At 43.3% G+C, this 15194-nt stretch overlaps 1 protein-coding gene across 2 annotated transcripts in view; it reads left to right on the top strand.

The window, feature by feature from the left end:
- Nucleotides 1-721: 721 nt before the first annotated feature.
- The window catches only part of LOC115206400 (mediator of RNA polymerase II transcription subunit 13-like), a 33569-nt gene continuing 19096 nt past the window's right edge, over nucleotides 722-15194 (top strand). For both annotated transcript variants that reach the window (XM_029773320.1, XM_029773319.1), the window contains exons 1-8: nucleotides 722-1411; nucleotides 2831-3065; nucleotides 3806-3974; nucleotides 8506-8651; nucleotides 8897-9094; nucleotides 9233-9418; nucleotides 11382-11541; nucleotides 11641-11751. In XM_029773320.1, coding sequence (XP_029629180.1) covers nucleotides 1346-1411; nucleotides 2831-3065; nucleotides 3806-3974; nucleotides 8506-8651; nucleotides 8897-9094; nucleotides 9233-9418; nucleotides 11382-11541; nucleotides 11641-11751 — 1271 coding nt within the window. In that variant the 5' untranslated portion in view covers nucleotides 722-1345. The remainder of the gene's footprint in view (nucleotides 1412-2830; nucleotides 3066-3805; nucleotides 3975-8505; nucleotides 8652-8896; nucleotides 9095-9232; nucleotides 9419-11381; nucleotides 11542-11640; nucleotides 11752-15194) is intronic.

The raw sequence follows: 15194 nt of genomic DNA, 5'->3' as shown, positions 1-15194 counted from the left end.
GTGTTGGGCTTTTTTTGCAGGAGACCTATGTGTCTTGAGGAGGGTTACCTGGGCCAGGGGAGGGTGACCATGTTCAGGGGAGGAGGGTTACCATGTTCAGGTGCAGCCTCAGGACTGCCTTGGGCCAGGATGAGAGGTTAAGTTTTTACTATTTCCATTAAGGACAGAGCATTAGTGTTTCCCTGTTGGACAGACAAACTCAAGGTCAGCATTCTCATCGCATTCTCCCAAGTATTCCTTATCTCACCTTCCCATATATTTCCCATATATTCTTGTAGGCAGCAGCACCCATATCTAGGATGCACACAAAATTGATGTAGAAATAGCCACTGTATGTTATTGATAGTAGTAGGTGTTATTTATAAAACAGATTTCTATTGTATCTATATATCTATCCCTTCTAGGTATACAGTACAAGGGTATACCTAGAAATGTTTCATCTAATATATATATATATTTTAATTGCCAGGGAAAACTCCAAAAGGCTTGCTATAATGGCAGCTAATAATACAATGCCGTTGTTATAGATTATAGCTGACTGGAGCCTGAAAGCGTGTTGATCATTATAGGCTGAGATTTGCCTGATACAAAGATCTCGCTGGTTTGATCAGTAAACTCAGCTACGAGCCATCAGTTATAGTTTGACCCCCCCCCCCCCCCCCCTTTTTTTTTCCAGTTACCACACATTGGCCAATGGGAGTTGGGAGGCAGAGTTGTCCTCCTGGCCGCCATTAAAGAATTCAATCCATGAATTCAAATGGAAACCTGCAGGACCCGAGAATCAGTGAACGCAAATGCTTAAGCTTACTGGACATTTACATCATGATTTCAGTATTTGAGTGAAAGTTTTTGTAGTTTTATCGGATTCCGGCGACTATGGGGAATAGAAGGGTGGTGTTAGCGAACTGTTTTATTTAGTCTGACTTGGCTATGTTGGCTAGCGAAACTCAGGAGGAGGGGAGAGTTTCTTTGCTCTGAAATTGTTTAAGATTACTAGTAGATCACTTTATGGTGAGGTTGTGGTATGGTTCGTGTATATATTTTATTAAACATATTGTGTAGTAAAGTAAGAAAACGGACTCGGAAGTGGGGTTGATGAATTTGTTAGCGTAGAAAGCTACCTAGTTGTGTTAGCTGGCTATCAAGACAGCGATATTGTTTAGCTAGCTAAAGCTAGCGTAGTGGCTAGCCATCATCAACCGGTTGTATAAATAACTAGCCAGTTAGCATCTTAGTTTTATGGGGTATTTGACTAAATACTCTATCCAGATTAAATAGCTTAACTTAGCTGAATATTGCTCTTATCTGTAACTGAGACTATGGATTGTTCAACCACTCTGTGAGGATGAGTTCATGTTTTGTACCAAACGGGGCCAGTTTGGAGGACTGCCACTCCAACCTATTTTGCCTGGTAAGTGATTAAACTCGCTGTTAGCATGCTAACGTTAGCTAGCTCAAACTGAGGCCAGAAAGCCATTTTGGCTAGCCAGTCAGCAAGCTAAACCGCTTGACTACAGCTGACTGTGGAGGCGTCAAGGCCTGTTCTAGATTGCTGGCTAATGCAATTTTGCAAGTGTGCTAGCTAATTTAGCTAGCTTACATTAATATTGGTTGATATGTTAGTTTATAGCAATTGAAGTTCACCATATTCAACAACAAAAATACTTAGTTACTTGTATCATGTCGCTCAGTAGCTAGCTAATTTAGCTAATGTTGGCTAACTGGCTTGCTAGGTTCAGTTTCTTTTGTGATGTCTGTCATTGTGAGATTTGTTTATTACTCTTCACATCAGCACAATTGGCTATGTATTTGACTGCAATTACATATATCCAACTAGTTAGCAACTAGTCATACCTTGTACCTTGTTTGTTTACAACTTGATGCTTGGCTAGGTAGCTAGCTAGTTATGGCTAACTTTTTAGGCCAACAATATCATGAGTCAGCCTATGATTATGTCTACAGCATTGTTTTCTTCAGTGAGCATTCCTATTGCCAATGCTGTCAACTACAACTCACGAATCTACTGAGTTTCTCACTTCCTCATTGTAGTATTATGTGGTACTCCCTTATGGATAGAACTTTAAGCAGGGTACCCAGATAAGTGTACATAATATCAACTATAGGCTACTAGTTATTTAAAAAAAAAGATATATTTCACCTTTATTTAACCAGGTAGGCCAGTTGAGAACAAGTTCTCATTTCCAAATGCAACCTAGCCAAGATAAAGCAAAGCAGTGTGACAAAAACAACAAATAGTTTTAGTGATTCTGAAACTGTATATTTTATTGAAACTAGGATATAAGAAATATCTTGCCATTTTTTGAATTGGTACTATATTATTTTTCTGGCAAATGTGTTGCATAGCATTCAAAGGTATTCTAGGTAATATCCATTGGCACTAAATACTTTGATAGAAAGGGATTTCCCACCCTTTGAACCCTGAAGACTAATGAGTTGGAAGGTTAGGTTGCACAGAAGGAGCAGGTGCATTCCTTTACATTTTGTATTTGGAGGTGCTTCACACTGATTGGATAGTGCAGCTGTTAAAGTTGTCAGGCTACTACTGTACTGCTTTGCATTCAGCGGGCTTGCAGCCTCTCTCTGGGCCAATCCCAAATGGACCCTATGCACTTTTGGAGATCTGAAAGGATTTGGTTGGTATAAGCAATATGGTGAAACTTCCACCTAGCCTATCAGATGGCAACGTGGAGCTAGTACCAAATTCTTTGCACCTGTCAAATCCTCTCAAATCTCTACAAGTGCACAGGGTGTAGTGTTCATTTGGGATTGGGCCTCTGTCTCAGCTCTCGTTTCTCACCCTGTCCCCCAGGCTGACCTGACTGGGATAAAATGGCGACGTTTTGTGTGGCAGGGGCCCACATCCTCGCCCATCCTGTTCCCCGTGACGGAGGAGGACCCCATCCTGTGCAGCTTCAGCCGGTGCCTGGCGGCCGATGTGCTAAGCGTGTGGCGAAGGCACCACACCCCGGGTCGCCGCGAGCTCTGGCTCTTCTGGTGGGGGGATGACCCCAGCTTCGCCGAGCTCATCCACCACGAGCTGTCAAGTAAGGGCTAGCCTCTGCCACAGGAAGGGTTGCTTGTTGCTCACATGGCATTGGAGTTAGGATGAACTCTCAGTTGACACTTGGGAGAGGGGCTGCAAGTGCTATGCAAATGGGGAAAGACACTGCTCGGTTGAGGACCCACAGTAGTCCACAGCCTGACACACTTCAATGACTGCCTGCATCTTTCATTACCAAAAGATGCAAGTAGTTTACATGTTGGGCCTACAGTTTTGAGTTCTGCCTGTTGTTGGAAGTGGGTTTGCACATCACGATACCAGTGATATGAACACATAAATCATATCTTCCATCAGCTTTTTCATTGGGGTCGCAGCTCCTGTTAAAGTAGTTCGCTTTACCCTGTAGAGAGCTAAGGGGCTGCCTGGTGGCTAGATCTTATAGGCCTTGCCACTGACAAAGCAAAACCAAAAAATAATCTTCATGATGATGTGGGTGGTGACACTTTGGTTCTTGAATGTCAAATATCTTGAATGTGAGACCGCTTGACTTCTGTTTTTGAGTGGAGTTTCCCTTTAACTTATTATTTACATGGTTGCATAATGTGTTGAGTTTTATTGTAAACATTGGCAGATGGTCAAAAATTCCCATCCTATCTTTTTTCTGAAGTGTTTGAACCCATGGCAAAAAGTGACACCACCAATTCTTGAGTTCTTGTTTACAGTTGTGATGTTGATGGAGCATTCAGCAGGTATCTGACTGTCTTTTCTCTCTTCCTGGCTCAGGTGAGGAGGACGGCGAGTGGGAGAGTGGCTTGTCCTATGAGTGCCGCACACTCCTGTTCAAAGCTGTCCATAACCTGTTGGAGCGTTGCCTCATGAACCGCAGCTTTGTCCGTATTGGCAAGTGGTTTGTCAAGCCCTACGAGAAGGATGAGAAGCCCATCAATAAGAGGTAAAAGTCCCCATAATAACCCTCTTCTGTAAACAGTCCATTGATATCTTCATCAGTATTGCAGAGTGCTCTGTTGACTGTTTCTGGTAAATGTATACAGCAGGTCAACTAGTCATCCTGATCAGTGTACTTCCTTATTGATTTTAGAAATGTATTGCACTGGATTAAAACGTCTGCCAAGAAAAGTAAATTGGTTGGATACAAATGTAGGCCTACAGTAAATTGAGTGGATGCCAATCAAAGTTGTTAATGACATGCCTAGTGTGAAATTCAGCCATTTCTTAGTGTGATAGTTTTCCTCTTACTTGATGTTCGGGCATATGCTTTCTAACACAGGCCATAGAATTGTAGACACTTTGTCATTTACTCCCTATCTGACACTTTTGTCCCTTATGATTTATTCTTGAAAGAAACCCTGAGGTAAATTGTGTAGATGGATTCATTGAAATCCACCTAGGACACTGCTCTTCAAAGGTAGCATATGTTTAGTTCATGTCCGCTTCAGTATTCTTTTCTGTTAATAGCCCGGCTGGATTACTTGGATGTCTAGAGTTTCCTGTTTCTGTTGTCCGTAGAGTATTTGTCAGTACAGGTGAATGTATACTTGTTCACGTGAGTCAGCCTGCACAGATTATCTGATCGATTTCCAAAAAAACTACTACCCTGCCATTAAATTAATTTGGAAAGATTAGGAAATCTATGCCAGTTTTAGGCTGAACAAGCAGCAGATTGTTTTGTTCTGCTACTGATCGTAGACATGCATACTGTATTAATTCTTGCCCGTTATGCGCGAGCATGCTTCCGTTTGGCTAGGCCAACCGAACAAGTGTGCTCGCATACTCCCTTAAAGACCTTCGCTTGAAAATCTAGAAAAAAACGTCAATAGTACTGTTTGTCCATTTTGAGACGACGTAGCCAGTTCAAAATTGTCAGAATTAATCTAAGAACTCAATAAATCCGTCATTAATTTTGACGCTTTTGCAGAGATAATTTTTGTCACCCAATTTTACATCGAAGATGTTTAGTGCAGTATTTGTCAATGTAAAAATGTGCATAAAAATGAGTAGTCTCTCCATGAATGGCAACATAATTTATTGAAGAATCGCTACTCTTGACCAATCACAGATGAAGGGGCAAAGACTTCGGCTACTGACTTAGGTTTGCTTCGAGAAAAAATGTGTGCCCGAATGGTTCTTTAAGGGGAATGACATCACCGTTTTGGCTTCCCCCTGCACTTGAATGGGGCCTGGGGGAATCCTGGAGTGTCCTGATGAGCTAATTTGAGCCCTGTCTGTTTTGCCTGCCCTAGTAATTCAAGCAGTTCTGCTGTTTTAAGCATTTCTGTTTTGCTCTGTTAATTTCAGAGCCCCCACTCCACACACACGGGGGAGTGAGATAGAATTGAGGGGATTGCAATGCATGTTCACTGGGGTGTTAAGGTGTCACGATGTGTTTACGGGTGTGAAGTGTTTGAGAAATGGCCCCTTGGCCTCCATCGTTCTGGATGAAGACATCTACAAGTGGGTGTTGAAGCAGACCAGTGCCTGCTTGGACTTGGTGAAAATGAGAGTGGGTGGGGGTGTGAGTGAGATCCAGCGGTCTCACTGTCGCCTGTACTCTCTGTCTGGTAAACAGGGCTGTCTTTGGAACATGCTGAGTCTGCACTGTGGTTTTACACCAACCATGTCAACAGGAACTGTTTTGATATGTTTAGCCGCTTGGCTGTGCAGCACTCGTGAGGAAATAAAGCCTTGTTGTTTAACATTTCAATTCCATGAGTATATTTTTAACTAGGCCTATTTAAGGAAAGTTGGTGTTTTGGAGGAGCACTTTTAACTGAAACTAAAATTATCTTCTGTCTTGTCCATGCTGGTTGAAGGCCAGGGCTCAGGCCTCACTGATCATTTTCCTCACAGAAAGCAGGCATTGGCACCTGGAGGTAGATTTTAATGACATAGATGTGCACAACAAATACGTGAGGAATGTTGTTGCCACTCTGGTCCTCACTCCCTTCCCTGCTCTCCTTTTCTCTCAACCCTCACACCCATCCTCTGACCCATTCATGGACAATGAGCTTTTTCTGTGGTGCAGACATGGTCCTGTCGCTCTAGGAACAGACCAACAGCCTGTCATAAAGTCTTCGGTTTATATGTGACTGGTGTATTTCTGGTATGTTAAGACTATTATCCTTTCAGCAAAGTAATGTAGCTGCTATCTATGTGACATAGACTGTAAAAGTTTTGATTGTAAAGATTTGTTTGAAAATGGTAACCCTGTCAGGTGCCTTCTCATGCCAACATTCCCATCTTTGATTCAACCTTGTAGCAAATCAAGATTTGTTTAATGACTTGACTGGAAAGATTTCTGCCATTGTAATCCTTGACGGGCTGCCTAAGTCCAATGTAAATTAATTACAGGTTGAGATGAAAATCGCTTTGTGTAAACTTAAGCGACTAAAACCAGAGAGAAGGTATGTAGAAAAGATAATAGACCTACAGTGCCTTCGGAAAGTATTCAGACCCCTTGACTTGTTCCACATTTTGTTTGGCTACAGCCTTATTCTAAAATTGATTAAATAAAAGCAATTCCTCTTCAATCCACACACTACCCCATAATGACAAAGTTAAAAACAGGTTTTTAGACATTTTCGCTAATTTAATAACAATAATAAAGAACATTTGCAGAAGTTTTCAGACCCTTTATTCGGTACTTTGTTGAAGCACTGTTGGCAGTGATTACAGTCTACAATCTTCTTGGGTATGACACTACAAGCTTGGCACACCTGTATTTGGGGAGTTTTCCCATTCTCTGCCGATCCTCTCAAGCTCTGTCAGGTTGGATGGGGAGCATCGCTACACAGCTATTTACAGCTCTCTTCAGAGATGCTCGGTCGGGTTCAAGTCCGGGCTCTGGCAGGGCCACTCAAGGACTTTCAGAGACTTGGCCGAAGCCACTCCTGCGTTGTCTTGGCTATGTGCTCAGGGTTGTTGTCCTGTTGGAAGGTGAACCTTCACCCCAGTCAGGTCCTGAGGGCTCTGGAGCAGGTTTACATTGAGGATCTCTCTGAACTTGGATCCGTTCATCTTTCACTCGATCCTGACGAGTATTTCAGTCCCTGCTGCTGAAAAACATTCTCACAGCATGATGCTGCCTCCATGCTTCACCATAGGGATGGTGCCAGGTTTCCTCCAGACGTGACGCTTGGCATTCAGGCCAAAGAGTTCAGTCTTGGTTTAAGTCAGACCAGAGAATCTTGTTTCTCATGGTCTGAGAGTCTTTAGGTGCCTTGTGGCAAACTTGAAGTGGGCTGTCATGTGCCTTTTACTGAGGAGTGGCTTTTGCCTGGCCACTCTACCATAAAGGCCTGATTGGTGGAGTGCTGCAGAGATGATTGTCTTTCTGGAAGTTTCTCCCATCTCCACAGAGGAACTATAGAGGTCTGTCAGAGTGAACATCGGGTTGCTGGTCACCTCCCTGACCAACGCCCTTCTCCCTCGATTGCTCAGTTTGGCCGGGCGGCCAGCTCTTCGAAGAGTCTTGGTGGTTCCAAACGTCTTCCATTTAAGAATGGAGGCTACTGTGTTCTTGGGGACCTTCAAGGGTCAGAATACTTTACAAAGCGCTATATATATATATATATATATATATATATATATATAATAAGCTTTGTACTACAATCACAAATAAAAGCTTGTCAATCTGGAAGAATTGATCATTCCAAAAACAATGAATTTAGCAGTATTGATTTTGTTTTGAGCATAAGAACACTGCATTAGCCATAGCAAAATGCATATAACTGCAGTAAATTAGCTTTAAAACTGTAACATTTTCTCTTTGCTCCATTGCAGAATATGTAGTATAGCACAAAATTAGCTTTTAAACTTCAAAAAATGATCGAGAATTTCAGCGCCGACCACGCCCATTGCCATACCCCCTGCCACACCCACCACTTAAGCTCATTTTCAATCGAGGAAAAACAAATGGGAATAGTTTTGGTTTAAAAAAAATATATGTGTGTGTGTAGTTTTGGTTTTTAATCACTACGTTTACTGTTAGCTATTCAGTGCACATATAACATGAGTGAGCCTCAGGGAGAAGGGAAGAATGCACAGATTTGTAATAAACCAGTCTATCTTGACTTGCTCGGTCTGTCAAGAAATCATGAATATGGGTCTTTACTCAGCATACAGCAGCAGAGCTTTGTTTACCTTTTAGTTTCGAGCCCCAGCCCTGCTAACATCCTCATAGGACTCTAGATTTGTTTGATGTAGTTTTAATTTGGCTGTAGTATCCTGTCACCTCCCTGTTCAACCCCATTTAATTGCACATTCTTTTGCATTTATGAAACCTGTCATTTGTCCTGGTACCAATTAATACAATTGACAATAAATTATTTAGCTTTGTGTTATTTTTCTGTATCTCATAAGACATTGAATCTTTTGATGTTTCACTCTGATTGTCTAAGGAATATCGTACCGACCATTATATTTCCAGATTTATCTGAGTGACTGTTTTTCCATCCCCTCTGCAGTGAGCACTTGTCGTGTGCGTTCACCTTTTTCCTGCACGGGGACAGTAACGTGTGCACTAGCGTGGAGATTGCCCAGCACCAGCCTGTCCAGAGGCTAGGTGAAGAACATCTGAGCCTGGTACAACAAAATGCCAGCCCCCTGCAAGGTGGGTCTAACCAGTCATGGCCTGGTCACCCAGCCATATCCTGTTGAGACAAGTTGATCTACCTGCCATTGGTTAGATACTAGAATGTCCATAGGTTTATTTTTTTATGTCAAAGGCAATGCAGTAGTATTTATAATTAAAGCATTGTCTTGCTCTCTGCTGTCATAATTAATTTATCTCTAGTCAAGACTCTATTCTGACCTGTGCTGACCTCACACTTCATGTCCCCTCTCTCCCTTCCACAGTCATCTTGAGTCCATACGGTCTGAACGGGACGGTCACGGGCCAGTCCTTCAAGATGTCTGACCACCCCACCCAGAAACTTATTGAGGAGTGGAGGCAGTTCTATCCCATCAGCCCCAGCGCCAAGGAACGCCCCGAGGACAAGATGGAGGATGCAGACTGGGAGGACGACTCACTAGCAGCCGTGGAGGTCCTTGTTGGTAAGATGGGGGTTGTTGCTACAGTTGTGTGTTGTCCAGTGTGGATGTTATTCTAATGGTTAGTATGTGGTATTGCAGTTGTGTGTGTTTTTCTGATGGAGACTCACTGACTAAATGTGTTATGCTGATCTGTTCCAGCTGGAGTGAGGATGGTGTACCCTGCTTGTCTAGTACTGGTTCCCCAGTCAGACCTCCCTGCCCTGGCCCCACAGGGATCAGCCAACCCCTCACCCATCCTGTGTGAGGGCCAGGGGGCCCACAGAGACCCTGCCATGTCCTCTGTCACCCTTACCCCTCCCACATCACCGGAGGAGGCCCAAACAGGTAGCTTTGCCATTTACTAATTAGTCTATTAGGACCACAAAGTGTAGCTGCAAGTGTTGCTGTCTGGGTTCAGTGTCCATCTTTTGAATTATTTAACATTGATGCATTCAAGTTCAATCAATCAAATTTCAACACTTGTCAAGTGCTTATACAGATACTCCACCTAAAACCCCCAAGAGCAAGCAATGCAGATGTAGAAGCACAATGGCTAGCTGATTATTTTGATAAGTAAGTAGTATACACTAATACTGAGTATTATATTAATTTATACTACGGTAGGCCTTATCCTGGATGCTGATTTGGTTCAAACCGCATTTCAGCCGGTGTCTATTCCACAAGTTACCGCTGTCTAAATCTGACGTTGAAATGCCTTTTTACTCTGTTCCATCTGACTGTGCGATCCAGTCTCATTAGCCCAGCCAGACAATTTATATACTAGATCTACACTAAAAACCATCTAGACATTATCTCCCATTTCTTTTAGACTAACATTTGGTTTTCAACTGCGGAGATTTGTATTAACCTTGCTGTCTATCTCTGACATTTGCAACATTGTTTCAATATTGAAATTCGATCTCCCGATGTCGCATAGTAATGAGCGTTTCTGGAGTTGGGACAGACAGGCAGATTTTCTCAGCCAGTCGAAATCATGAATCAGCATAATTTTTTTTGTGTTATACACACACACAAAAATGTAAATCGAAAAATACATAATGCAGCTAGTTTGCTGTCATTCCTGCTTCAGTTTGAAGTGATTGTGTTTGCTGTGTAGTTGGCTATCTCTTCTCAACAGTGGCCTGGCGAGAGAGCCAATGCCAGGTGAAATCGCGCATCATTAACTCATTGTTATGAATGTATCCCCCAAAAAACTGTTTGACGTGACTTTTGGTTGAAGTTGGCTGGCTAGCATGCAAGGGATAAGAACGTTGCCAGCCATCATGGTGTAACCGATGTGAAATGGCTAGCTAGTTAGCGGGGTGCGCGCTAATAGTGTTTCAATCGGTGACGTGAGTCGCTCTGAGACCTTGAAGTAGTTGTTCCCCTTGCTCTGGAAGGGTCGCAGCTTTTGTGGAGCGATGGGTAACGATGCTTCGTGGGAGGCAGTTGATGTGTGCGGAGGGTCCCTGGTTCGAGCCCAGGTTGGGGCGAAGAGAAGGACGGAAGCTAAACTGTTACAATGGCAACGGAACATTTAGAACGAACGCCCGAGTCGCGTTCATAGATTTAGAACAAAAAGACTTAACGACTGGATTGTGTCTCTGGCAACCGAACCGATAGGACGAATGACCAGCCGGCTTGGGTAGCAACCCTAGATTTGTGTCAGGACTACATCTTGTGGAAAGATGACATAAATACATCAAAACAAAGGGGCTTTTTTTGTTGTTTTTTTGATACCCCCCCCCCCCCCCCCCCCTGTTGTTGCAACTCCCGTGTGGACTCGAGGGAGAGGCGAAGGTTGAGAGACATGCGTCCTCCAAAAAACATGGCCCAGCCAAGCTGCACTGCTTCTTGACACACTGCTCGCTTAACCTGGAAGCCAGCCGCACCATTTGTGTCGGAGGAAACACTGTACAGCTGGTGACCCGAAGCCAGCGTGCATGGCTTCGGGTTAGGGGAGGCCAAACCCTCCCCTAACCTGGACGACGCTGTCTTGTGGTCGCGGCTGGCTGCGACACAGCCCTGGATCGAGCCCGCATCTGTAGTGACGCCTTGAGCACTGATCAGTGCCTTAGACCGCTGCACCACTCGGGAGGCCCCAGAATGTTTGAGTGATTATTTAAATATGTTGGTAACCGTTGTATAAAAGTGATAATGCCCTCAAAGCCAGTGTTTGGTGACTATATTGTCACGGTTTGCCGGCCCTCGACTTCTTCGCGGGACTAATACCTGTGCCTATATGCATCTTCCAAACACCGGCTTCTCGGGCATTATCACGTAAGTGTTACTTTCTTTTCCCCTTTAGATTCTCAGGCAGCACAGAGGTGGTTGAAGCTCTGCTCGACAGTGGATGGTTTCAGCTCCAACAGCAGCTGTATCCACGGCAGCAAGATCCCCCGCAGGCTGGCTGCCCAGGTGGTGGAGAGCGTGTGGCAGGAGTGCACTACCAACCGCACCCAGAACAAGTACATACACTACCCGTCACCTCACCCTACTGATTTGTATACTACTGGTCTATTGAAGGAGTCTGCCTGCTGAGCTCTGTTTGTCTGGTTCTTTGTCAGGAGGAAGTTTGCTACATTGACTAACGGCACCTGTGAGGAGGAGGAGGGAGACAAAACAGGAGTGTGGGATTTTGTGGAGTTCTCGCATAGGGCACACTGCAACTGCTCAAGGTACTGTGGATCATGTTTATAACGGTGGGGGGGTTGTTGTAGGCCAGGATTGTCTAACTCAATCACCACACGGGCCATATTGAAATAAATATATAATAATTTACAGGCCAGAAATAGTATGTTTGTTTTTAGAATATAACGCGCATACAACTGCAACCCACACTGGCCTTTTTGTTTTATTGAAAAAATATGCGCCTTTAAAAATTTTGAAATTGACCATGGGGTGCTGTATATAGCAATTTAACATGAAACATAATGCATCATATTTGTCCATCCTATGCTTGCAGATGTGCATTGGCTAATATGCTGCTACCCTAGTAAAACATATATATATATTTTTTTTTTGGGTGGGTTATTCATTGTCAAGCTTTAAAAACCGAAGCCAGACTGCAACATTTTAGTAGCCTAGGAGGACTGCCTGTGTACTTTCCCTCCACTACGTGCTAAAAACGGGACCGCGCCGTTGATGTTGAGTTGATGTGCAAGCACATCGGGCTGTAATTTCATAAAGTAGATGACTCAACTGTTAACTAATTTATACTCGCGTGTGTCCTTCAGTAGTAATTTATACTCTGTGAATCCTTTATCTAATAGCTTTTTGACACGAAGATGTCTGGGAGGAGGTGTGTGTGTGGCAATGCACTGCCTTTGGCGCTCAACAAGTTGGCAGTGCTTGCTGGGACTTGTAGTGCAGCGCGTCGTGTGCGGTATGGAAGCGGGCCAAAATGAATTGACAACCCAAATCATTGTAAAAGCCAGATAGAATTGTGTCATGGGCCAGATCTGGCCTGTGGGCCATATTTTACACGTGTTTTAGGCTGATGGGAATTTTCCCTCATAACTCAACAGAGTCCTTTAGGGCAGTGGTTCCCAAGTTTTTTATTGTGCCGTACCCCTTCAAACATTCAACCTCCAGCTGCGTACCCCCTCTAGCACCAGGGTCAGCGCACTCTCAAATGTTTTTGTTTTTTTTGCCATTATTGTAAGCCTGCCACACACACACTATACGATACATTTATTAAACATAAGAATGAGTGTGAGTTTTTCACAACCCGGCTTGTGGGAAGTGACAAAGAGCTCTTATTAGGACCAGGGCTCAAATAATATTTTAAATGTAATTTTGCTCTTTATTTAGCAATCTTGCATATAAAACTTTATTTGTTCATTGAAAATTGTGAATAACTCAACACAGGTTAATGAGAAGGGTGTGCTTGAAAGGATGCACATACCTCTGCAATGTTGGGTTATATTAGAGAGAGTCTGTCTTAAATCATTTTCCACACACAGTCTGTGCCTGTATTTAGTTTTCATGCTAGTGAGGGCCGGGAATCCACTCTCACATAGGTACGTGGTTGCAAAGAGAATCAGTGTTTTAACAGCGTGTTTTGCCAAGGCAAGTTACTCTGAGCGCAGCCCTATCCAGAAATCTGGCAGTAGCTTCTGATTAAATTCAATTTTCACAGAACCGCTTGTTGCAATTTCGACGAGGCTCTCTTGTTCAGATATCGGTAAGTGGACTGGAGGCAGGGCATGAAAAGGATAACGAATCCAGTTGTCTGTGTCATCTGTTTCGGGAAAGTAGCCGAGTAATTGCGCACCCAACTCACTCAGGTGCTTCGCTACAGTACCTTGCAAAAGTATTCATCCCCCTTGGTGTTTTTCCAATTTTGTTGCATTACATCCTGTAATTTAAAAATATTTGGATTTGGATTTCATGTAATGGACATACACAAAATAGTTGAAATGGGTGAAGTGAAATGAAAAAAATTACTTATTTTAAAAAATTCTTAAAAAAACGGAAAAGTGGTGCATGCATATGTATTCACCCCTTTTGCTATGAAGACCCTAAATAAGATCTGGTGCAACCAATTACCTTCAAAGTCACATAATTAGTTAGTTTGCACACAGGTGGACTTTATTTAAGTGTCACATGATCTGTCACATGATCTCAGTAAAAAATACACCTGTTCTGAAAGGCCCCAGAGTCTGCAACACCACTAAGCAAGGGGCACCACCAAGCAAGTGGCCCTATGAAGACCAATGAGCTCTCCAAACAGGGCAGGGACAAAGTTGTGAAGAAGTACAGCTCAGGGTTGGGTTATAAAAAAATATCAGAATAAACTTTGAACATCCCACGGATCAACATTAAATCCATTATTAAAATATGGAAATAATATGACACCACAAGAAACCTGCTAAGAGAGGGCCACCCACCAAAACTCACGGACCAGGCAAGGAGGGCATTAATCAGAGGGGCATCAAAGAGACCAAAGTATACCACGAAGGAGCTGCAAAGCTCCACAGCAGAGATTGGAAGAAGGTACTCTGGTCAGATGAGACTAAAATTGAGCTTTTCGGCCATCAAAGAAAACACTATGTCTGGTGCAAACCCAACACCTCTCATCACTCCGAGAACACCATCCCCACAGTGAAGCATGTTGGCAGCATCATGCTGTGGGGATGTTTTTCATCGGCAGGGACTGGGGAAACTGGTCAGATTTGAAGGAATGATGGATAGTGCTAAATACAGGGAAATTCTTTAGGGAAACCTGTTTCAGTCTTCCAGAGATTTGAGACTGGGACGGAGGTTCACCTTCCAGCAGGACAATAACCCTAAGCATACTGCTAAAGCAACACTCGAGTGATTTAAGGGGAAACATTCAAATGTCTTGGAATGGCCTAGTCAAAGCCCAGACCTCAATCCAATTGAGAATCTGTGTTATGACTTAAACATTGCTGTACACCAGCGGAACCCATCCAACTTGAAGGAGCTGGAGCAGTTTTGCCTTGAGGAATGGGCAAAAATCCCAGTGGCTAGATGTACCAAGCTTATAGAGACATACCCCAGGAGACTTGCAGCTGTAATTGCTGCAAAGGTGGCTCTACAAAGTATTGACTTTGGGGGGGTGAATAGTTATGCATGCTCAAGTTCAGTTTTTTTGTCTAATTTCTTGTTTGTTTCACAATAAAAAAATATTTTGCATCTTCAAAGTGGTAGGCATGTTGTGTAAATCAAATTGTACAAAATCCCAAAAATCTATTTTAATTCCAGGTCGTAAGGCAACAAAATAGGGAAAATGCCAAGGGGGGTGAATATTTTTGCAAGCCACTGTATATCACATTTGACATTGTCTGTAAGCTTGAGTTCATTTGCACACAAATCATACAAAGATGGAAAGACCTGTGTAAATGTGAATGTTGTCCTTGTTAATGCAGACAGAGAAGAGCTCCAACTTCTTAATCATAGCCTCAATTTTCACTGTAGTGTCCAAAACATATCTCAAGCTGTCAGGCATTCCTTTGGCAGCAAGCGCCTCTCAGTGGATGCTGTAGTGTACCAAAGTGGCGTCAGGAGCAACTGCTTACACGCACGTTACCACTCCACTATGTCTCCCTGTCATGGCTTTTGCGCCATCAGTACAGATACCAACTCATCTTGACCA

This window comes from Salmo trutta, chromosome 13 (genome assembly GCF_901001165.1).
Source record: "Salmo trutta chromosome 13, fSalTru1.1, whole genome shotgun sequence".
Lineage (NCBI taxonomy): Eukaryota > Metazoa > Chordata > Actinopteri > Salmoniformes > Salmonidae > Salmo > Salmo trutta.
The sequence above is the reverse complement of the archived record's forward strand: the minus strand, read 5'-3'. Positions and strand labels throughout refer to the sequence as shown.